We start from the raw sequence: 24,112 nt of genomic DNA, 5'->3' as shown, positions 1-24,112 counted from the left end.
ATCTAGTATTACTTTGGACGTAAGTAGCAATGCGGTAGTAAATAAATCGAATATAGATATGGAACTTTAACTTCTATTTTCTGAAGAATAGAATCTGAAATTTTATATAATTTTTGGTGTAAGTGCAAAACGTAATCAATCATTTGTACGTAACGTACGTAATTTATCATTTTGGAGTTTAATAGCTAATATACCTTACTTTGTTTATTATCTATTTAGCACATTTCATTTTTGAGTTATCTTTGCGCATAGACAATAAACAAAGAAATAGTTCATTAACATTTAGAAGCAAATCTTATTTTTATTTAATTATTTTTTTGTCTAAAATGGGGAAATATATTGAATTCTCGAGGTTAAATATTTAATGGAGGTATAACACTTTCTTTATATATACATAGAAGAGAAAATATGTTTGCATATGGGATAAAAAGAACGTTTTCTTTATGCATGTAAGGGAGAAAAAGCGTTTGAATATTTGAATATAAGACAGAAGATGAGGTTTTTTATGTATATAAGAAAAAAAACTGTCCTTTTTCTTGAAGCGTATGAGAGAATACGCGTTTTTATATGCATATAAAAGAGGAAATGCGTTTTTCATATATATATATATATATATATAGTATGTATGCAAAAGAGAAGCGTTTCTTTATATATACTAAAAGAGAAAGGATTATGTGTATTGAATTACATTATTCAAGGACTGTTTAACAAAAGAATGATCATAAAGTAATTTAAAGATTCAGATAAACTTAATATTATGAATAAATAGCCAACCAAGTAAGAGTTGCTTCATATTCGCCTTCGACGAAACTGGATATGACACTGGTTTTGCCTTAAAACATCTTCATTTGAAGCCTGTGTGATGTTATAAGAAGTCCGCCCTTTCTTATAATATGGCTAGAAGTGAATTATATTGCAAGAAAAATGAAGGCAATTAATTTCAAAGACAGTTGGTCTCAATGCACCAGTGACTGCTGTACCGGAAGTATATCGAATTCTAAAATCTTTTTTCGATGTGGATTTCATTCTAATTGCTCTGATTTTGGATAGTGATAATTTTCCTTTTACGAATTTGAAGAAATATATCCGCTGTAAGCGGTTTCCGTCAGCGAAGACAGTGACAAAAGGAAGCGATTTTGCAGGTCATGTCATAAAATAGCTTCCATCATGCATTTGAAGACTGGGAGATATAGAAAGAAAATGCAGGTAATGGCGTGTGTTTTTTGAGAGACTACCAAAATCTGGAGGATATCTCTTTTTTTTACTTTAATGATATTTTAATATTGAACAACCAACGTACTATCATTCTTTTAGGGTGTCGCCTGATATATGCCATCTAATATATAAGAGCTAAATGCATTATCTAATATAGAAGAGCTAAATGCATTATCGAATATAGAAGAGCTAAATGCATTATCTAATATAGAAGATCTAAATGCATTATCTAATATAGAAGATCTAAATGCATTATCTAATATAGAAGATCTAAATGCATTATCTAATATAGAAGATCTAAATGCATTATCTAATATAGAAGAGCTATATGCATTATCTAATATAGAAGAGCTAAATGCATTATCTAATATAGAAGAGCTATATGCATTATCTAATATTGAAGAGCTAAATACATTATCTAATATAGAAGATCTAAATGCATTATCTAATATAGAAGATCTAAATGCATTATCTAATATAGAAGAGCTAAATGCATTATCTAATATAGAAGATCTAAATGCATTATCTAATATAGAAGAGCTATATGCATTATCTAATATTGAAGAGCTAAATGCATTATCTAATATAGAAGAGCTAAATGCATTATCTAATATAGAAGAGCTAAATGCATTATCTAATATAGAAGATCTAAATGCATTATCTAATATTGAAGAGCTAAATGCATTATCTAATATAGAAGAGCTAAATGCATTATCTAATATAGAATAGCTATATGCATTATCATATCCCTTATAACAGTACTTTCACAAAGTATAACAAGTTATTTTAAAGGATTTCATATTAAACTGTATTCGTATTTCTCCTCTGAAGTTGTAGGACGACAAAACTGTATTTAAGCATAACAATCTCTATCATACTAGTATTCTGCCTGGGAAAAACTTGTTTTCATTAAGCTTAACAATTCCTACCATGTTCTGCCTGGAAAATATCTTGTATTTATCAAGGTAATGAAGTCAAGTGTAAACATTCGGATTGTTGAGAGCAAAACATACTTTAAGTACAGGTGGACATTTAAGTAAGTCATATCACTGACTTTCCGACCCGCCCGAAGACACACGGACAAATAATACTGAATGACTGGACCACCGCAACAGCAACATTGGCGGGAACTGTGGTTGAGTCCTAAGGGCCATCTCCGGCCACAGTACAACCATTCCCGAAGGAAGTAAGTACGTCCCGTCATTGATGGGAGGAGCCAGATCCCCCACCCATTTATGTACCCACCAGGGTGGTGAGATCCAACCACCATACTGGAAGCATCTCATCCTCATTTCGAGGTGCCTTTCCGGGGGTCGGACATTTAAGTAAGCATTAAGTAAGCATATGGTATAAGGAAGGCAGAGAGAACTTATTATTAGAAAATGAATTTCCAAAATCTATTTTTAAAGTAAGTATCGGACTCACAATTTTTACAAATGAGTAGAAAGTAAAAATTTTAATAAACATAAAAATTTAAAAAAAAAATTAATATTTTTTGTTTGATTTTCAACATTAGTTTTCATTATTAAACTGAAGTTCAAATCATTTTTTTTTGTTTAATCAAATATTTAATTGCGTCATTTTCTACTATTTTTGAAAGCTAAATAATAAAGAATCTGTTTACTAATTACAGATTTTAGACAAAGAATGAATGAAAAAAAAAATGGAATTAGTTTGTCACGAAAGGCAAATTAAAATTTGTTTCTGGGATTTAAATGTTTAATCTGAATATGATATCATAGAACATGACTCCATTTGTTTGTTTATGTACAAAATAAAAAGAACATTTATATGGTTATGAACATAACATGACTTTAATGTCTATCATCAGTTTGATACATAAATACTTCTTGTTGAATGAATCATAATAAATTTATGCATTTTATTGAAATTAATGCAACCAGTAAACCGAATGACTTAACCAGTTGCCTAAGATGGCTATTGTTAGATAAAAGAGTAATGGATTAAATGTTACAGATTCGATTATAGTGTCTCAAAAATAAAAACTCTATATTGATGAAACTATTGAAGGAGCAGTCCCAATTCATCATTGCTGTCCCGGTTTTTTGGTAAGCTAGTGTTTGAGATTTTGCGAACAGTTCCGCTTTTTGTACTTAAATATATGAAATAAATTGTACTTACTTTTCTCAGCATAGATTCAGCTTCCGCCAGATTAAAATCCCGGGCTAAAAAAAGAGGATAATCAGATGAAAATTTACTGTCTACATTATGTAAGACCTAAGAATGTATGTCTTCTACTTAAATTTTAATGTTTTAACGGAAACGAAAAAGAAATGAAAAAAAAAAATTACCTCTAGCGAATCTGTAAAAGACAGCACCATCATTCAACAATTTTGGTGTCATATCATCAATTGTTCGTTTCCTCAACTAGAATCGAATGGGTAAAGGACTGAATATTATACTTTTCAAATTAAAAAAATATAAAGTGAAAAGTTTAAAAGTTATAAAAATTGTGAAGATAATCATATGTTTAAACTCTTCATCTATTTCATAAAACAGAAAACATTTATAGTTTTTTCCCATACAAATTACGAAAAGTAATTCATTCGATTTTTCGACGATTGGGTGTCATCCCTCTGATATTTTCTAGTATACTGTCTAATAATGATGTTATCATCTCACATGAAAACTATAAACATTGGAGGATGTCGAGAATGCAACGAACACTCAGATTTTTATCTTCAGTGTTTTGTACATAAGCTTTTTCATGTTTCTTATTATAGTGAATAAAAACCGAGTATACATTTTGGTCATCTTTGTTCAACAAATTTATATAGAAATTTGAAACAAATGCACAATTTTTATGACGAGAATATATTACTGAAATTTATTTATATAAGTTGCTGCGTTTTTGAGTAACCATATTTACATTCATGTAAATGCACAAACCGATAGACGGACGTCCTTTAAATGGATCTACACAAAATTTGATGTGGGTCAACATTTGAGATTTTAAAACTGTTTACTAAATTTCATTCATCTGGTTCTAAATGTCATAATTATGTCCATTTTTTTTCTTGGGCAGAAAAAAATTCCTGTTTGTGGATTTTCATTCAAAATTTGGCAATCATTTACAAATTTGGTGACTGGACCATATACCAAATTTAATTCTTTTAGTTCAGAGCGTCTTTGAGTATCGCGTCCTCAGACAGACAAAAATAATTTTACAAATGTGCTTTCGAACTCCCAAAGCTCTGAAACACAATTATTCGTTAATATCTAGAAGATGAAGTGGTTATTACAGTATTTTTTTCTTTGTATATCTCGTTGCTTCGGAACCGGAGGGTTTCAGGTTCGTGTTCCGATTCTACCGAAGAACCGTCGTGTAAGGGGGTATGTTGAACGTTAAATTCCTCATGACCAAACGTCCTCCAGCTGGTGTGGCGTGGTGTGGAGAGGGGATGCCAGCTCAGGTGTCGTCCTCGGCATCTGACCAATGTTCAAAATTACGAGGTCCGTCCCAAAATAGCCTTAGCGTTACTTCAAACGGGACGTTAATATAACTAAAATAAACTTGTATATCTCATATATGAGAGGATAAAGGAATCCCAATTTAAGACATTGATATTTTTGTGTTTTAGTTAAATTTCTGTGCATGAATTAATGTTTAAGATACCCTCAAGAAATTGTTAAGCAATTAATTGCGACAGATATCTAAGTCATGTTATTTTAATAGCCTTACACCTGTTCTATTTATTGCGCATATGAACAATTCTATAAGAGCTAAATCATATTACTTTATAATTGTATTGCAAGCCTAACTGTTCTAACTTTTGCGGTAGCCCAACTTTTCTTTCTGCATACCCATACAAACGTCACAAATATTTAAAATTTGAACAATAAAAAAAAAATTATGTAGTGAAATATTTGATGGATAAATAAAAATAGCTTAGGTCGTAGTTCAACTGTGAATCTGTTGTTAGAAACTGAAAAAATTATATTTTTGAATTTGTTCAAAATCAAACGAATGCATTTCATAATTAATGAATATTATTATCAAAGAGATAATTATTAGAACTTTATAACAGTGTAAAAATCAGCCTTTTTTAAAGGGTAATTTTTATATTCTTATAAATTTCGTGAGTTATCTGAGAAAAACTCCAAATTTTTTATTCAATTTTTTTCAATTCAATATGATTTCCTGAAACGCGACTCAAAGTGCATATTTCCATCTACTAAAGTATGTGTATTATTCTCGGTACCAAAGATTATAAGTCATTTTTGTGTTAAAATGTGTTATATGTTGTGCGCATAAAAAATTCATTCTTTTCTATAAGAACAAAATGTTCTCCAAATACATATTTTTATGCTTTTTGTTATTGCAAAAGTTTTTATGTGTCTAATCGCATTTCAAAAAAAAAAAAAAAAAAAAAAAACAATTTTTTTTCTTGATTCAAAATCTTTCTATATGAAATGCACATTTTAAAATATTTTTGCTAATTTAGTATTTTAATCATTTATTATGAAAATTGCAAATCTTCCTATATGAAATGCACATTCTTTAAATATTTCTATCAATTTAGAATTTTAGTTATTTATTTATTTTGCAGATTGAAAATCTTCATATATGAAATGCGCATTCTTTGAATATTTCTGTTAATTTAGAATTTTATTTATTTATTTATTTTGCAGATTGAAAATCTTTCTGTATGAAATGCACATTCTTAAAATATTACTGTCAATTTAGAATTTTAGTTATTTATTTATTTTGCAACTATCTGAAATTAAAGATTTAAAAAAATGATTATTCAATAAAATAAACAATAAAAATTAAATTCGTTACCTCTTCAACTACTTTCTTTTCGTCATCGGTTATGGCATCCATTGCTATAATGGAATAAAAGAAATTTCTCTGAAAAATAAATTACGTATTAAAATATTTTAAAACCAAGAAAATTCCTAAAACATAGCTCTAAATGCGATGAGTAAGAAGATTAATTATATATATTTTCAACTAGACAACTACTGTACCTAGCGAAACCAAATCTCTTCCACCTTAGATTTTGTTTCTGTTTCATTTCAGTTAATTATTTGAAATATTTTCATACCTTGATTCCGGCAAATTTAGCCATGTTAGTTGTCATATATCTCTTCTGTTCATTCTGTTCATTAACCTTTCTAATGGAAATCAATTCCATAACATAGCACTATTAAATGTATGGTAAATGTCTGGTTCATCTAACGTCTAAATTTCGTGATATTGTATCTTCACTGTTTTATTTCTCTTGTTAATTACATAGATATTAAAAATAAAATATTTCTTCTTTAGCTTTCACAATCGAAGAAAATCACGCGATTAAATATTTGATGGAACGATGAAAAACGTTTTTGAATTTCAGGGCAGCAGTGCAATCTGTCAAAAAATATAATTAAAAAAGAATTGACAAAATTCAGGAACAATTCACATGACTATTAAATTAATGTTAGTAATAAGTGAATTCTTTTAAATTTTAAAATGGTGCAAAATTCCTTATGCAAAAATATTTTTGAAACTTTTTTCCGAAAACGAAATTCTTACCTTAATTTTTAATTAAAATTTCAAAAGCTCCAAGGCGTGCATTCCCACTTTGCAAACCAAAGCATATATCTGCAAGATTGGTAGACATAAACTCTCTGGTCTGTAGAGGGCCGACAAGCACACGCATGCACCACACACACGCACACGCATGCACACACACACACACTCACACACACACACACACACACACACACACACGCACGCACACACACAGATTCCTTATTAATAGAGATAATGAGAAAAATTCATTGATAAATGTCAATACCTTATTATGGAAGTGCTTTGCGAGAATCAAGACGGGGATAAATATGAAAGATGTTCAAAGGCGAAATAGAATGCTAGGAAAAAAAGAATGCTCTCGCTTTCAGCATGCTCAAAATGAGTAAAATTAAAAAAACGCCAACAAAGTCCATATTACATCCATGCAGATTTATGAATTCAAACGAATTAATCTTCACCTTTAGATAAATTAAACTTTTATTTTCTAAAGGTATTTGTAAAAGTAACTTGTGATGTGAGACTTTAGCTCTAAACCTTTTTCTTTAAGCATAAATTCGTTTCAAAGAAACGGTGACATATTTATTCTAGGATCTCAAATCTTCAGAATTTTAATTAAATAAGCGTATCAAATCATAATGGGGAATAAACAATTATTCCAAGGAAAATATTTAGTCTATTTATATGCTAGAGTCCTGGAAATGAAATTTAAAATAGCACCTTATATTGGGTCAAAATATATGTTTGATGTCTTCCAACATGAAGGAAAATAAAGAAGTTAGATTGATGATTGATTTTATGAAACCGTTGTAGACCATGTAATAGAAAACTTGTTAAGCCTTTTCATTGTTTAAAAAGAAAAATACAAAGTAACAGTTTTTTTTTTTTTTTTTTTTTTTTTTGCATCCTTAATGCTTGTCCAAACTTTATGGAATAAATGTTGATGTTGTGAAATGCACAAATTATCTAAAGAAAGGAAATTCATAAGAAGGAGAACTGTATCCCAGTAAAATTCTCAAGCGTAATAGTATCACTCTGTAAGTATATCAAAAAATGAAAATAAGAAAAAAAAAATTAAAATTTCATAATTAAATATATTACAAAAATTATTTAGTAAATATATTTAGAAAAAAAATGGAATTTTGATTTATTAAACTAGTGGAAGTAAAAGTTGACCCCTAGCTTTCCGCATACTTTCTGATAAAGGTGTCCCTCTCCCCCTCCTATTTGTACAAATTGCGAATTAGAGTGAGGCAAAGATTGTCTTGCATAGAGTTGGCGTAGACCAGTTACGAAATGTTGGCCTTCGGTATGACTTTAGCAATTTTACTGAATCTATTATGTGATCATCGGCAAACTTGTTACATGGTCCTTGACATGACGATAATAGTACTCAAAAATCGAATTCGTGTTTTAGAAACGAATTTTTCAACCGAATGAAACAAACATTTGACTCGGAATTACAATTGTAGTCGCAAAATCATATTCCAAATTTCATATATTTAAGTCATTGAGTTTTTGAGTTATCTAACTTATACGTTTATGAAAGACGCATAGACATGCGAAGTCAGTCTATTAATAGGTTTGGTTCAAGATTTTATGCAAATGTACAGTTTTAATGTTAAATCTATGTACATTAGTTTTATCCGTCTAGATCTCTTCGCTTTGTAGTTGACATGTTAGCTTACTTTTGTACAGCTGAATAGATAGACTTCCTTTAAATGGATTTCACTCAATATTTCACAGAAATCTACATATTTATTGTAAAGATCGTAAATAAAATTTCATTCCGTGTAGCTCAAGGCATTTTTGAAAAATCTTTGTCACAGATGGACTGACAGACATAATGTAAAAAATGTTTTCGCCGAACTCGGGGAGATATAAAATATGGATATTCGACATAATCTCAAATTCAATTTTTTGAAGATTACAATATTTTTTTCAATTTTGTGTATGAAAAATTAAAAATGCTATAACTGCTCAATATTTTTCTAGTTACATGGAAAACGCATGTTATGTTAAGAAAACGCTGTAATGTTAAAAAAATTATGGCTTTATTTTTGAGATAAATAAGCTAGATCCTGTTTAATCAGCTTTTGAAACAGCTCAAGCCAGGCAATCTTCGTCACATTCTATCAAATTCTACCACTTCTGGGTACTGGCGTCCGGGCATAGGGGTAGCGCGTCTTCCCCATGACCTGGGCGTTCTGGGTTCGAGTCCCGGTTTGGGCATGGTTGTTCTGTTTGTGGGATGTGTGAATGTGCCCTCCTGTAAAAAGGGGATGTGCAAGCGAATGAGTGATGCGTGAGGAGCGAAGTCGTCCTCTTGGCCCTAGTTGGCGCTACTAAAAATCCGCGGGACGCTCCCCTAACAGCTAAAATCGCTGTCTTCGTAACAGCGGGCTTGTCCATGGCGAGTGCAATAAGCAACAACAACAACCCCTTCTGTGTTCCAGCTAATATATATATAATCAGTGATTGTTAATCACTTTTAATGTGGGAATTGGTTTTCGGTTTATTTGTATCAACTTGCTATATTACTGAGCAATTCTTTTCATTATCTGTGATACTTACTTAATACATTCATGTCCAAAATTAAGGTCATAAACAGGAAATCAGTGAAAACTGATGAACTGTTCACTAAGCTGCCAAGAAATTCGGCACAGAGATATATTACAAGGAATATGGGAAAAAGAATATAGCAACATAACAATACGAAAATTTTTTTAATTGTGATTTAAAAAACAGGGTGTATATGAAAGTATTAATCATGAATCATTTATTAATCATGAGATAAAGCATTTATCTGTGGAAAAGTCTATCTTATCTATGGAAAAGTTTGTCATATGAGTGTGACCCCCGTGCACTGCTGTACAAACTGCTGCTCACAACGAGCTGTACTCTCATACTGTTTATGAGGGTGTCAACAAATGCTTCAGCCGACAAAGACTTTTCTTCAAAAATTTAGGATTTAGCTACTGTTGGGTTTGGGGAGGGGGATTATGCTGTGCAATGGCTCTTGCTATATCATCCCATACATGTTCAATAGTACTGGGATTCGGTGATCTCTAGGACCAATCCATACGGTAAATCACCTCTTCTTTAAGAAAATCTTCGACAATCTGAGCTCTGTGTGGCCGCGCATTATTGTTCATAAAAATGAAGTCTGTGCCAGTAGCACCCTGGAACAACTTCACATGGGCTTCAATGACCTCATTTCTATAGCGATGTACAGAAACGGTAGCCACATAGAAAAGGTGCAGTGGTGTATGACTAGCAGCATTATGCCACCCAGAAAATCCAACATTATGCTGTCGATTTCTTTTACGTATTAAGCATGATAAGAAAATTTCTCTTTTCCCCAGATGAAGATTTGATGAGAATCATTTTGTATGAAGAATCTCGACTCATCACTGAAAAGAAAAGGTCCCATTCTTGTTGTGACCAGGACTGATGGGTTCGCCTCCACAATATCTGGGCTTTCCTGTTGGATGTGGTCAAGCGGACACATGCTACAGGGCATTGGGCATAAAGGGCCCTCTCTGAATGATCATCCTTTAGAAAAAATCATACGTTGCTTGGAAGTTATTATTCCAAACGCTGTAGTAAGGCCACGTACAAGCTGAGGAGCCGTTGTCAGCCTACATTATCGTGTGCTTAATGTCAAGTGTCATTGCTCTGTGGCGGTCTAGGCTAGCCTTCTTGGTAACAGTATCATTTTTTGGAATTGATTCCATGCTCTAGATACGACTTTTGCTGCCAATCATAACCATCGAGCCACCTTCGCTTGAAACTGGTGAGCTTCAAGTCTGCCAAAAGCTCTCCATCTCAAGCAATCATCTAAATGCTTATGAGAACTTATTATCACTTAAAATAAGTTAACTTGTTTGTTTTAATGCAATATTCATTAAACTGCAAGCAAAACTCCCAGATACATAAACGATTTAACGTTTGTTTCCTCAAAAACTAACGCTAAACGACTTCTTTTATTAACAGATGGTTGAAATTGTGTTACAATTCTTCACAATATATAAAGTATTTCTATCAATTTTACTGATAGCAGATATGAATTATATCGAAAAACATGTCGGTGACCTTAATTTGGATTTGAGTGTACTCACTTTCTACCAACACTCGATTCCTTTACGGCAATGCCGATTCATGTTCGAAGTTCCTTTTCTAGATTTAACATAACAATTTTGACCTGGTTTTGAAAATGCATTCAATCGTCTAATCAAATCACCTAGTTTCCTCATTCTTGGAAGATAAGAATATTTTCAAGATGTTTTTTATCTAATATGTTTATCAATAAATACACTCGTGCTGTTTTTTATGCAAAGTTTATTTAGTTTTAAAAAGGAATTTTAATGCACATTTAAATACATACATTTATTTCCTCAATTAATTATTCGTCTTTCCAAATAAGATTTTATTTCCCTTTCTCCACATAAAATATTCTATAAAATATTTAATATGTTCTCTGCAAATATATTTTTTTCTAATATAAGACTTCACTTTGAATTTTTTTTCTGATGTAAGAACTTTTTTAATCAACTGTGACTTGAAGTTACGCCCCCGAAATCGGTCTCGACGAATCCTATTCTCTCCAAATAAGGTTTTAATTCCCTTTTTCAGCATAAAATTGAGGACTTTCTGTAAAACCGCGAATGCATTGCACGGCACTGGCAAACAGTAGTTGTGAAATATGGCATCAATCCATAATTTTTCAGAATTCCTGGTGGAAATACGAATTTTGGACACTTTTTTTCTGATCATTTCAAAGCAAACTTGACACAGAACTATAATTGTCTCAAGATCATAATGCCGCATTTCATTGTTAAACGTTATGAGTTAATGAGTGTGACTAAACTAGACACAGAACCTTGATTGTCTCGAGATCATAATGCCGCATTTCATTGTTAAACGTTATGAGTTAATGAGTATGACTAAACTTGACACAGAACTATAATTGTCTCAAGATCATAATGCCGCATTTCATTGTTAAACGTTATGAGTTATTGAGTGTGACTAAACTAGACACAGAACCTTGATTGTCTCGAGATCATAATGCCGCATTTCATTGTTAAACTTTATGAGTTATTGAGTATGACTAAACTTGACACAGAACTATAATTGTCTCAAGATCATAATGCCGCATTTCATTGTTAAACGTTATGAGTTATTGAGTGTGACTAAACTAGACACAGAACCTTGATTGTCTCAAGATCATAATACCGCATTTCATTTTTAAACCTTATGAGTTACTGAGTATGACTAAACTTGACACAGAACTATAATTGTCTCAAGATAATAATGTCGCATTTCATTGTTAAACGTTATGAGTTATTGAGTGTGACTAAACTTGACACAGAACTATAATTGTTTCAAGATAATAATGCCGCATTTCATTGTTAAACGTTATGAGTTATTGAGTGTGACTAAACTTGACACAGAACTACAATAGTCTCAAGATCATATGTTGAATTTCTTTGATATACATTATAGAGTTACATAATATGCATATATGCAAAAGTATAGACCGACACATGGTTGACCCTTTGACAGATTTAAACAAAATTTCATAAGAATGTAAATTTTAAATGATAATTAATTGCCTCAAATTCTTCTCATAATTTTGAAAAAGAACGGACTTTCTGTCAATTGATTAGATGTGAATTGATTAGCGAGAGAGTGAAAACAAGTAATTCAATCAATGTTTGAAAAGCATATTTCTTTGATTTCAAAACGATTGAGATGATAATGCTAAAGGCATTAGACCATGCCTAAAACATCCTAATTCCATGGATGATATACTACATAAAGACTGGTGCTGAAATAAAACATCTCATCAATTTGATACTAGATATCTTTATTACATTAAGATAAAATACAGCAATGGATGGGTATGATCGAATGCGTTGCACTTTCTGCTGAAATATGTTTTACTAATTATTCGTATCATATTCAATTTTAGAACAAAATATTTTACTTTGACCTATAAAACTTATCTTAAGATTATTGAAAGAGTATATTGCCGCGGCCTGTAATGGTGGGCTGATATTCTGTTCCAAAGCAGGTGTACATGATGTAAAACGATCTATTACCAAGAAAGATCTTCCTTTACTTCTTTCACCCCTTCCACCAGAGAGCACCTAAGAAATGAGGATGAGAAGCTTCCGGTATGGTGATTGGTTCTAGCCGCACTGGTGAGTACAGAAAGAGATGGGGATTGGCTACTTCCCATCGATGATGGGACGTACTTCCCAAGGGAAGAGTTGTGCCGTGGTCGGTGAGGGTTCGTAGGGTAACAACAATTCCCGCCAGTGTTGCTGTCGCGGCGGTCCGGTCATTTAGTTTTCAAACTGACTACTTCAGCGAGCCGTTATGCTCGTCGAAATAATTCAGTTTGTGACTTACATCTTGCACCCCGTCGTTTAAAATACACTCATGTCCAAAATTAAGGTCACAAAAAAATTTTTCAAAGTAATTCTAAATAGCTACCAGTAAAATTTTTTTTAAAAAAATTATATTTTGTATATTGTGAAGAACCGGTAACAAGATATTAACCTTTGTTGCGGGAAAAAATGTTGTTTAGCATTAGTTTTTGAGGAACTACTGAAATTCGACCGTTTAGGCATCTGGGAGTTTTGCCTGCAATTTTGTGAATATTTCATTTAAAAAAAAATTTAACCTGTTTCCAATGAGAAGGAGTTCTCATAATCGTTTAGACGATTCCTTGAGATGGAGAGCCGTTGGCAGGCTTGAAGCTGGGCAGTCTCAGGTGGAGGTGGCTCGATAGTTACAAGTTGCACCGAAAGTTGTATTCAGGTTGTAGAATCAATTCCAAACAAGTGGTACTGTAACCAGGAAAGACGGCCAATACTGTCACAGAGTAACGACGCCTGCACAGGATCGATATTTGGCATTAAACGCACGACGGCATAGACTGACAACAGCTCCTCAACTTGCTCGTGACCTTGCTGCTGTGTCTGGAATAAGAATTCCCATGCAAACAGTATATAGACGTTTAGCAGAGAGGGCCCTTTATACCCGGCGACCAGTTGAGTGCGTCCCTTTGACTGCACCCAACAGAAAAGCCCGGTTGTTCTGGTGCCGAACACATCAGTCTTGGGCACAGCTAGAATGGGGGCGTGTTCTTTTCAGTGATGAGATTTACCACACAGAGTGACACTCGTCGAATCTTCATCTGAAAAGAGCGAGGAGCTCGCAATCATCCCTCCTACGTAAAAGAAATCGATAGATTTGATGGCAGACGAATCCTTGTTTGGGGTGGCATAATGTTGGGCAGTTGTGCACCATTGCACGTTTTTGATGCGGGTGCTGTCAATGCACATCGCTTTAGGATGTGATCCTTGAAGCCCATGTGAGGTTGTTCCGGTGTGCGTTTGGCCCAGACTTCATGTTTATGGACGCTAACGCGCGTCCACACAGAGTCCAGATCGTTGATGATTTTCTTGAGGAAGAGGGTATTCGACGTATGGACTGGCAATCGAGATCTCTGGATCTCAATCCTATTGAACATGTTTGGAATGGTCTCGGAAGAAGCATTGAACAGCGTAACACTCCTCCTAATACCCACCAAGAGTTTAAAGCCGCGTTTTTGGAAGAATGGGCTTTGTTGCCCCAAGCATAATTGACACCCTCATAAACAGTATGAAAGCTCGTTGTGAAGCCTGTATAGCAGTGCACGGTGGTCAAACTGCATATTAGACAGGCTTTCCCCGAGATAAATGCTTTGTCTCTGATTCGTAATGTAACACTTTTTGATATAACCTGTTTCTTAATTCCAAATTAAAATCTTTTCCATGTTGTTATGTGTCTATGTTCTTTCTTCCATTGTAGTGTACCTCTGCGCCAAATTTTGTGGCAACAGAGTGAATAGTGTTTCTTTTTTCGCAGATTTTATGTTTGTGACCTTAATTTTGGACATGAGTATAGAAAACGGAAAAGTATAGAACTTGACTTCGGGCTTCGGGCTGGGCTAGTAGCGATATGATTAAATAATTGAAAGGAATACATATTATAGTACTAAAATTGAATAAAAAAATTGTACAATCTATTTATTAAAGTATATTGTAGAAATTTCAGAATCACTATTACCGATGTTTCCTAAATTATGTCTGACTTCATAATAAGTTAAAAATAAATATTAAAATATCTAAAAGTGACATTTTTTATTTCACTAATATACTACAATTTTGACAGTTATTCACTTCTGTGGATGGTTTTCAATTTCGGTACCTTTGTATTAATTGCATGCCATTGGCGAACAAAAGATTAAACACGGAATTGGCGAAAGTTGTGAAATTTTATCTATGACATCTTCGGAGATAAATTTTGGTGATTAAATAACAAGTATTATATAATATATAATAACACAAATACTACGTAATATATAAGAACACAAGTACTACATAAATATATAATTCGTAAAGTAAAGGTAAAAATTAAGGAAATAACTAAAATTTCCTTTATAAAAACTTAATTTAAAGGATAAGAAAAGAGCTATTATCTAATTTCCCTATCAGTGATTGATTCTTCAGATATGAAAACAAAGGAGAGAATTGTGTTCCAAGGTAAAATACGTTATTCAAATCAGTAAATCTTATAATCATACACACCTTAAAGTTTCTTTTGTAGAACAATGTAGGAAATAATACGTAACCAAATAATATGTTAGCAAAAATTTAGTCTTGCTTTTTACCTCTAAGGAAATCGGAAATCTGAATTGTAAATGGAATATGTGTAATATTTTGATATTCAAATGATAAAATTAATCTGCATATCAGGAAAGTCCAAGGTGGATTTGAAATAATTTTAAACAATCATTTTGGATCATTTACCTTTTTATATCATAAACATTAACCCCATGTATGTAAATTTTGAATCAATTTAAAATAAAATCATTAGGTCATCTAATTTCTTTTAATGATGAAATCTTATCACTTAAAACTTTTGAATATACGTATTAAGATTTGAACATTTCAAAAGTCAAAGGTGATTTTGAAACATTTTTATTTCACATAAGCTTCATTCAGCTTGCTCATTTTATATTATTCTTAAGCTTATGGAACACAGGTATAATGAATTAATTATCAAATTTAATTACATAAACTACTGATAACATGAAGCAAAAAATAAAAAAATGAATATATGAATAATAATGAAATTTAATAATAATTACCTTTTATTCACTTTTAATTAATAATTCCTTTTAGAGCGTTTAAGGATGAGGATTCTACACACTAAGAAAACATAAAATGCCATCAAAAACATAACTTGTAAAAAAAACCAAGTCTCGCAACTCAGTTCTTCTATAGTAAAAAGTTGTGAGATCCATGTAATGTAACCAAATCGGTCCATTTATTCAGTCCCTACTTAAGGGTCCTTCTGTCTTAAGTTATTACGTAATTAGCTAACCTAACAACATCTTATAATGACCATATCAATATTAACAATCTTTTATGGTTTAAAAAAATAGATTGACTTAGCAATCGCACTAAACAATCTAATTTAATATAATATGTTAATGTAATCTAATTTAATGTAAAGATACATTGTTTTTTCATGCGATGGCCAAGTCAATCTATTTATTTAAACCATAAAAGATTGTTAATATTGATATGGTCATTATAAGATGTTGTTAGGTTAGCTAATTACGTAATAACTTAAGACAGAAGGACGCCTAAGTAGGGACTGAATAAATGGACCGATTTGGTATTACATGGATCTCACAACTTTTTACTATAGAAGAACTGAGTTGCGAGACTTGGTTTTTTTTACAAGTTATGTTTTTGATGGCATCAATATTTCTGGATTTTAAACTATGGTGGATATTGGGTATCTTGAGGCCCCAAACAATGCTCTTGAGGGCTCTTTTCAACGCTAGTTGATTTAATTTCACATTTTAGCAAGCTTTCAAGTTAACATGTTAATTTATCTTAGTTCAACTTTTTAGTTTATTTTTTTCTTGGTAGTTTTGTCCAAATATCAATGTTTTTGTTTTTAGTATTTATATCATATAACAAAAAAGATACTGGACAAACTATCAATTGACGAATTTTGAAGCATTTAGTTACAAGAATGTGTAAGGAAATAATGGGATTCTAATATAATTATTTAAGAATTTGTCCAATGAGATATAATATAAAAAATTTAATAATTCATTTATCCATCTATTCTGAAATTTTATTTAATGTTTTTATAGTTCTCTATAAACACACATTATAGTCTTAATATTTCATTATTCATAAAATTTGTATTTGCAAAAAATTTTACAATTAAGCTAAAAAAATTTCTTAATCCTCTTAATTGCACTTCTTCCTCTCTAAACTTAGATTTCAGCAGCTGCCTAGTAAGAAATATAGAATGATTTTGTATTGCTTCTGAAACTTGCTCTAAAGGTGGGTTCACATGAGGCCAACTATTGCGCGCAATAGGTCTAGTCTATTTCAGGAAAATCACGTGCCCACAATGGAACAATGGCAAATGGTTGTCCCGTCGAGACAACCATTTGCCATTGTCCCACTGACGTTGTCTCAACTGTTCTTCGTTTTTTTTACAAGTTATGTTTTTGATGGCATCTCATTTCTTTTTGTAGATAGTCCTTTTCTTATTTTTGTATGTAGTCTTAATCTTTTTCTTTTCCGGTACTACTTCTTGATCTTCAGCTGCAGTTTTTCTCAAAGTCCACTCCCTGTCTCTATGGGTTTTTCTCGCAAGCTTTGATGTTACAATTTTTGACAAGTCTGGACGGTAAATGCTTCTTAGTCTGTTGGATTCACAAATTAAGGATTAATGCGTTTTAATACTTCCAAAGTCGACATTAATTAGATGTAAGCCGTCCAGACTTATAGCTCTCGAAAGTGCCACGTAAGCTTGACCGGATGTGAATACTGCAGAACCGATATCCATCATTGCACTACTTAGACTTAGGCTCTGACTTTTGTGTATAGTTATAACATAGGATATACATATGGGAAACTGTTCGCGATGAACATAAGCTCTATTAATAATTTCAAATTTAGTTTTGACCTGACTAAGCTCGTAAACATGTTCTTTATTAAATGTAATGTATATTTTCTTAATTACTTTTGTATTTTCCGGATCAACTTTTACTCTTTGAACTATACCGATAGAACCATTAACTAAACTAAGACTCACGTCAATATTTCGCCTTAACATGACTTTTGCTCCTATTTTTATAATCATGTTATCTTCCAGGCCTGCAGTCATAGAAGCATCGTCTTCATATTTTTTTATGCATTCACGAGCTCTTTTTGTTAGGTATCTGGGGCAATCTATGCTATCAACAGCTGTAAGTTTTATTTCGGGATGTGGAAGAGATTTAAGCATTGCAGTATTTAATTGTTGACACAGGGTTTTTGTAGGTAATAAGCAAACGGTATCATCAGGAAGTTTCGAGAGGTGTTCAATTATTTCAATTAATCTGTTTTCATTTGAATTGGATTTGTGAGTTCTTAATCTAGTCGAGAGAAAGTCGCGGTCTTTTTGTGTAGTCACACCTAATCTTATTCTCTTTAGCATTTCAACAAAGTCAGAATCCTTGAGCTGCCGCATGTTAATTGTAAGTTCATTGTATATGAACAGTTCAATCCACAGATACGGTATACCGAGGGAACCTAACAACTTGTTAGTTTCAGCAGTTGATAGTTTTTCAAAAGGTGACTTTTCTCTTAGCGGTGGAAGCTGTAAGAGATCTCCGAAAACTACAAGATGTTTTTTTTCCAAACCGCCTATTCTGATCGCCGCTTGTACTTCGGGGTTTGTTTGTGTTCTACAGGCAGCTGCAATAGTCTATGTATAGTCAATGCATTCACATTGAATGCAGCTATTCCTGTCGGAGCACTAACTGCCACTTTTTTGTTTAAATACGTCTTAACCCAAACTTTCAGAGTATTTTATTAAAAAGCTCTTTCCAGTGCCACCAGTTCCACTCACAAAACAGCGTAAAACGTCAGCGTTATTATCAGTTTATTTGTGATCATATCGAAAACACATTTTTTGATCGGCATTAAGTTTTGCTATGATACTTTGAAGATCAGTTTGCTCTTCTTCTACCAGATTGATTCTCTGAAAGTCACCCATTGCGTTTGCAGCTTCCAAAGCTTCAAATTGAATTATTTCAAATTAGATATTATTACAAACCTGTAATTTTGCTTCCCAGCAGCGAATAGTGTCATCATAAGAAAGACCGTTTTACAGTAATCTCTACTGGATGCTGTCGGATGACGAGCCAGAGCTTGGTGACAAACTTCGCGACCATTTGGCGACTTGGCGGTGAATTTGCCGACAAAATGGATAGTGCTCGAAACTTCGAGAAATTTATCGATCCGTCCATTATTACACGCATATTTTAGTTTTTCCTTGATTTATACACTAAACACTAATTGTATTCTAAATTTGAAGCTTCTATGTCTGCTAGAAGTGCCTTAGAGTTTTGATGATCGGTCAGTCAATCAATCAGTCAGTCAGTCAGTGACAAAATTCACAAACTTTGACTAGTTATAATTCTTAAACTACTGGTTCAAATTTAATGAAATTTGAAATATACCGTGTTTATATAATGCCTGCTTGGTTACTGAAAATTCAGGCTTCTAGTTTTATTCACAACGAAGTTATAGGGAGTCGAAAATGGCCTGAACTGCTTCGAGAAAAGGATGATACGGCCGTGCCGCTTGTTTTTGCTCGATTTGGCGGGGGCACTGCCGTGCCCCCAGATAGGATTAAATCCAATCCTCTCATTCAGTAGAATTTCTCTTCGAATCTACTTGATTTCTTTTTTTGCATCCGAGCAACCAATCAATGCGTGTTATTTACGCTTGAGAAATATTATAATTTTGTTGTGTCTTTTCTTACTTGGTTGTTACTGTCTAGTATATGTAGTATAGAGAAAGTACAGTAATCGTCAAAAAATTCGAACTTGAGATTTTGATAAATCTCAGCGTTTTAGACATCCCTGAGTTTTGAAACCACATTTTTTGAAAATGTCCGTCTCTCTGTCTGCGACAAAGATAACTCAAAACCGGTTTAAGCTAGACAGTTGAAATTTAATAGGGTTTTAACCCCACAATTTCAGATTTCTATCAAATTTTGAGTAAACTTTATGTTAGGCTCTCTGGCTGTTCGAATATAGGCAACACGATAAGTAAAAAACTAAGAAAGCTAGATAGATGAGATTCAGCAGGCAGATTTAACATCTATAGTACAAACCCCTAGTGAATTTCGATTCAAAATCCAACAATGGGTTGACCATCTGTCTGTCTGTATCTTCAGAAACATATAAATACGATGATTCAAAAACGCAATGACTTAAATATATCAAATTTGTCGTGATTTTTTATTTTGTGACTACAAGTGTAATTCTGTGTCAAATCTTTGTTTTAATCGTTTGAAAAAAATGTGTCTAAGTCACAAATTCGATTTTTCGGATATTGTTAACGACATGACAGGGAATAATCTTCGAAAAACATTCCAAAGATAACAGTAGATTCATTAAAAATGCTAAATTCACATTAATTCGAAGATAATAATTTGTAACTATTGTATGACAATACTATTTAAGGCATTCTGTGGCATGACATGTTTATTAGAGAATATGCAGGAAAGTTTTAGGGAGAACACATATTCGACCGAACTATGACATATTCGACTGAACTATGACATATTCGACTGAGCTATGACATATTCGACTGAGCTATGACATATTCGACTGTACTATGACATATTCGACTGAACTATGACATATTCGACTGAGCTATGACATATTCGACTGAACTATGACATATTCGACTGAGCTATGACATATTCGACTGAGCTATGACATATTCGACTGAACTATGACATATTCGACTGAACTATGACATATTCGACTGAGCTATGACATATTCGACTGAGCTATGACATATTCGACTGAACTATGACATATTCGACTGAACTATGACATATTCGACTGAGCTATGACATATTCGACTGAACTATGACATATTCGACTGAACTATGACATATTCGACTGAACTATGACATATTCGACTGAACTATGACATATTCGACTGAGCTATGACATATTCGACTGAACTATAACATATTCGACTGAACTATGACATATTCAATTAAACTGTAATAGTCGGTTGATATCTTAAGCATTTCTTTGCTAAAATCACCGTTTTATTGCATTTAATTTAGTATCTAACCACAAATCCAGATCAATGTACCCTTTCTAAGATAATCATTCGAATTCTCTTTGTCTGTAAATTTATTTTCAGATTCGAACTATCCGAATCTTTTCTTTCTACCACTTGCAGTGGCAAAAATTCACAGATCAGCTTGTCAAAACAGTTCATTATAATTACGTGAGGCATTACAAAATATCGAAAGAAAAAAGATTTGTTTCGTCTAATTAAATTAATTTTCCAGCTGAGAACGTGATGCCATAAATTATATGTCATTAAGTAAGCTGAATCGAAAGATGGTGAATATCATTTTTACTTCCGTGACAATTGGCTACTGATGTCTGTAGAACATCTTTAGTGTTCTGTGGAAAAATCATCTCAATAACCGCGTGATATCTTTCCACTACAAGTAGTTAAACTAAATCATCTCAATATGCGCGTGACATCTTTCCACTACAAATAGTTAAACTAGATTATATAATATGCTAGACAGGCTCTTAACAGACAGACAGGATGTTATCAGTATCTCAGATGTGACTGTTAGAGATTACTAACAACAGTTATCTCAAAAAATCTGAAGTACATTGACATAATGCTTAAGAAATGAAAATATTATTATTTGTAGTACACTTAAGATATAAATATAAAATAGACTTCCTGAATTTTGTGAACTAAAAACCTTCTTTATTAAATATCTATTATTATTTCACAATACACGGTTAGTCAATGAAACTATCTCTCCTAAGAAGGAATTAACTGTTCTGGGAAACAACATTACAGATTCGTTCGTTCATTACAGATATGTCAATGAGAATCCTGTTTAACTGAAGCATGTGAAAATACTAATGACAAAATATAATAATATAAAAATGTGTAAGTAAATAAAAGGAAACATTAATTCGTTACAGTAATGCAATAAATACAGACAAAATAGAGAGAATAATAAAGTGTATCTACTAAAAATAAAATTGAATGTGTGTTTGTGTGTGTGAGTTAGAATTCTACAGGTTAGACGATTAGACCTAAAGCCAACAAATTAAGCCCATAAATATATGGATGGTTTGCATCTCAGAGAGAGTTTAATGAAATTTTAATTAATTAAAAGTTAAGCTCGATTTTGGCGATTTTTACTTCTAAAGATGTTATAGCACACTAGCACACACACACACACACACACACACTCACACGCACACACACACACACACACACACACACACACACACACACACACACACACACACACACACACACACACACACACACACACACACAAACTGTATAGTGTAGAGTTAGATTTTTAAAAAATAATGTACTTTTTTTTTCTTAGTAAGTTATTCACTTGATATAATTGAATATTTTTGAGATATTCAATGATGTCAATTACGTGATCATTTCGACAGTATACATTCGACACACGCTTGAGAAGAAACGCATTAGTAAATTATTATAAGATGACAAATGTATTTTACTTTTTCGGTTGATGAAAATCAAAATGAGTACAGAAATTTTACAGTCAAAGCCTTTTTTTTTTTTTTTTCAATTTACTCCTTAGCATAAAAAATTATCTAGGTAAATTGAAGTTACATTAAACAACAATAAATTGTCTCTGCATTATATGAAGTTCGTACCTGAAACAAAGAATTTTGATTTTATAACAACACAGTCTGAACCTCATATAATTTTACCAAAAAAATTTATGTCATTTGTGTGTGTGTGTGTGTTTTGACTTTGCTATGAAAACCTTAAACAACTGATTTCACCAATTTTGTTTACAAATAATTTAATTCAATTCAGAATAATTGTTTTTATCAAAAATCTGTAAAAAATATTATTTCCAATAAATAATTTAAAAAATAACTCCAAGCGAATTGTGATGTTTAAACAACCCCACAGAAAAAGAAGTTAACAGTTAAATTTACTTAACTGTTAATGAACAATTTCAGTAAGAATTGTTTAAAAACAAGTTTTCACTAGAATACTATATAAAGATTGTAACAAAAACATTACTATATCATATTCGGTATTTACATGCCAGGGATAAATCGCCAGACGCAAAACATTATCAAGTTCTTTATTAATTAAAATTTAACAATATTCCAGATGCCAAGTGGTTACCTTTAAAATTCGTCAATGTACACTTTTAATATGTAAATACTAAATGATCAATGTAAAAGGATAATTAAGAAGTTCTTATTTATTTTTTAAAGTTTTACATTAAATATTAAGGTGCAATTCGGTTTTAACGGTGACAAAAAATAGCCAAGAAAAAATTTCGTCAAATTCTAAAAATATACTCAAGTTTATTATTAATTATTATGAAATCCTTTGAACGTGCGAATCACATGCTATATAATTTAACGATTGAAATCACCAAATTGGCAAAAAAATTTCTTGGTACTTTGTGGTCACTTTTACAACCAAAAAGTACCAATATTAAGTAAGATGTACTGCAAAAATATTTACTAAATCAATTTTTAAAAGTTTAAATATGATAAAAAAAAGCATACCAAAGAGGTCTTCAGAAAACAATAGTTCTTCAGTGCATCTGTAGGGTAACAACAGGGCAGTTACTTTTTTCAAAATGATCCCTCTGATTTGAATAAGAAATTGATGAAATAGTTCAAACCAGGTCACTTTTTTCCTTGCGTAGCACAATTACTTATCTTGGCAAGAATAGCTGTGTTTGTACTGAAGTACTTTTGAAAGAGTTGAGGTAGGATTTTATCTTAAACATAAACTTCACAATAAAAGATTAAAGTATGTTTTTTTCGATAAGAGTGCAAAAGTTTGATAAAAACTAAGATATCTTGTCTCAGCTTTTAACTGAAAGTCGTCAAAGTGTATTTATTTGAAATTAGTTATGATACAGGGACTTATAAACCTCAAAGCATATTTTGCCATGTACCGGAAATAAACAATATAAATCAGTTGAAATCTATTTTAATGTGTTCCTTCAAATCGCCAAGAATATTGAAAAGTTCAGATCGCCAAAAGCAAAAATCAAGATGGCTGACAAGGTAAACAACGTTATGCTTATGGTTGCTAGAATTATTTCGCTTTTTTGTTTGGGTAATCCATATTGATAGCAAATTCAAGTGGCACATTAAAGTAGATTTCAGCGCATATATTATATCGCCATTATCGTCAT

At 32.1% G+C, this 24,112-nt stretch overlaps 1 protein-coding gene across 2 annotated transcripts in view; it reads right to left on the bottom strand.

Moving 5' to 3' along the window:
- LOC129969380 (retinal-binding protein-like) overlaps positions 1–24,112 on the bottom strand; it is a 50,788-nt gene extending 26,676 nt beyond the window's left edge. Inside the window, exons 1-4 of one of the 2 annotated variants that reach the window (XM_056083934.1) lie at positions 23,472–24,112; positions 6,020–6,063; positions 3,528–3,603; positions 3,358–3,401 (exon numbers count right to left, since the gene is read on the bottom strand). In XM_056083934.1, the coding sequence (XP_055939909.1) occupies positions 3,358–3,401; positions 3,528–3,603; positions 6,020–6,061 (162 nt within the window). In that variant the 5' untranslated portion in view covers positions 6,062–6,063; positions 23,472–24,112. Of the gene's footprint in view, positions 1–3,357; positions 3,402–3,527; positions 3,604–6,019; positions 6,089–23,471 lie in introns of both variants that reach the window. The other variant, XM_056083933.1, reaches the window with a different exon arrangement.

This window comes from Argiope bruennichi, chromosome 5, assembly GCF_947563725.1.
Source record: "Argiope bruennichi chromosome 5, qqArgBrue1.1, whole genome shotgun sequence".
Lineage (NCBI taxonomy): Eukaryota > Metazoa > Arthropoda > Arachnida > Araneae > Araneidae > Argiope > Argiope bruennichi.
Note: the sequence above shows the minus strand (reverse complement) of the source record. Positions and strands in the feature narration are given on the sequence as shown.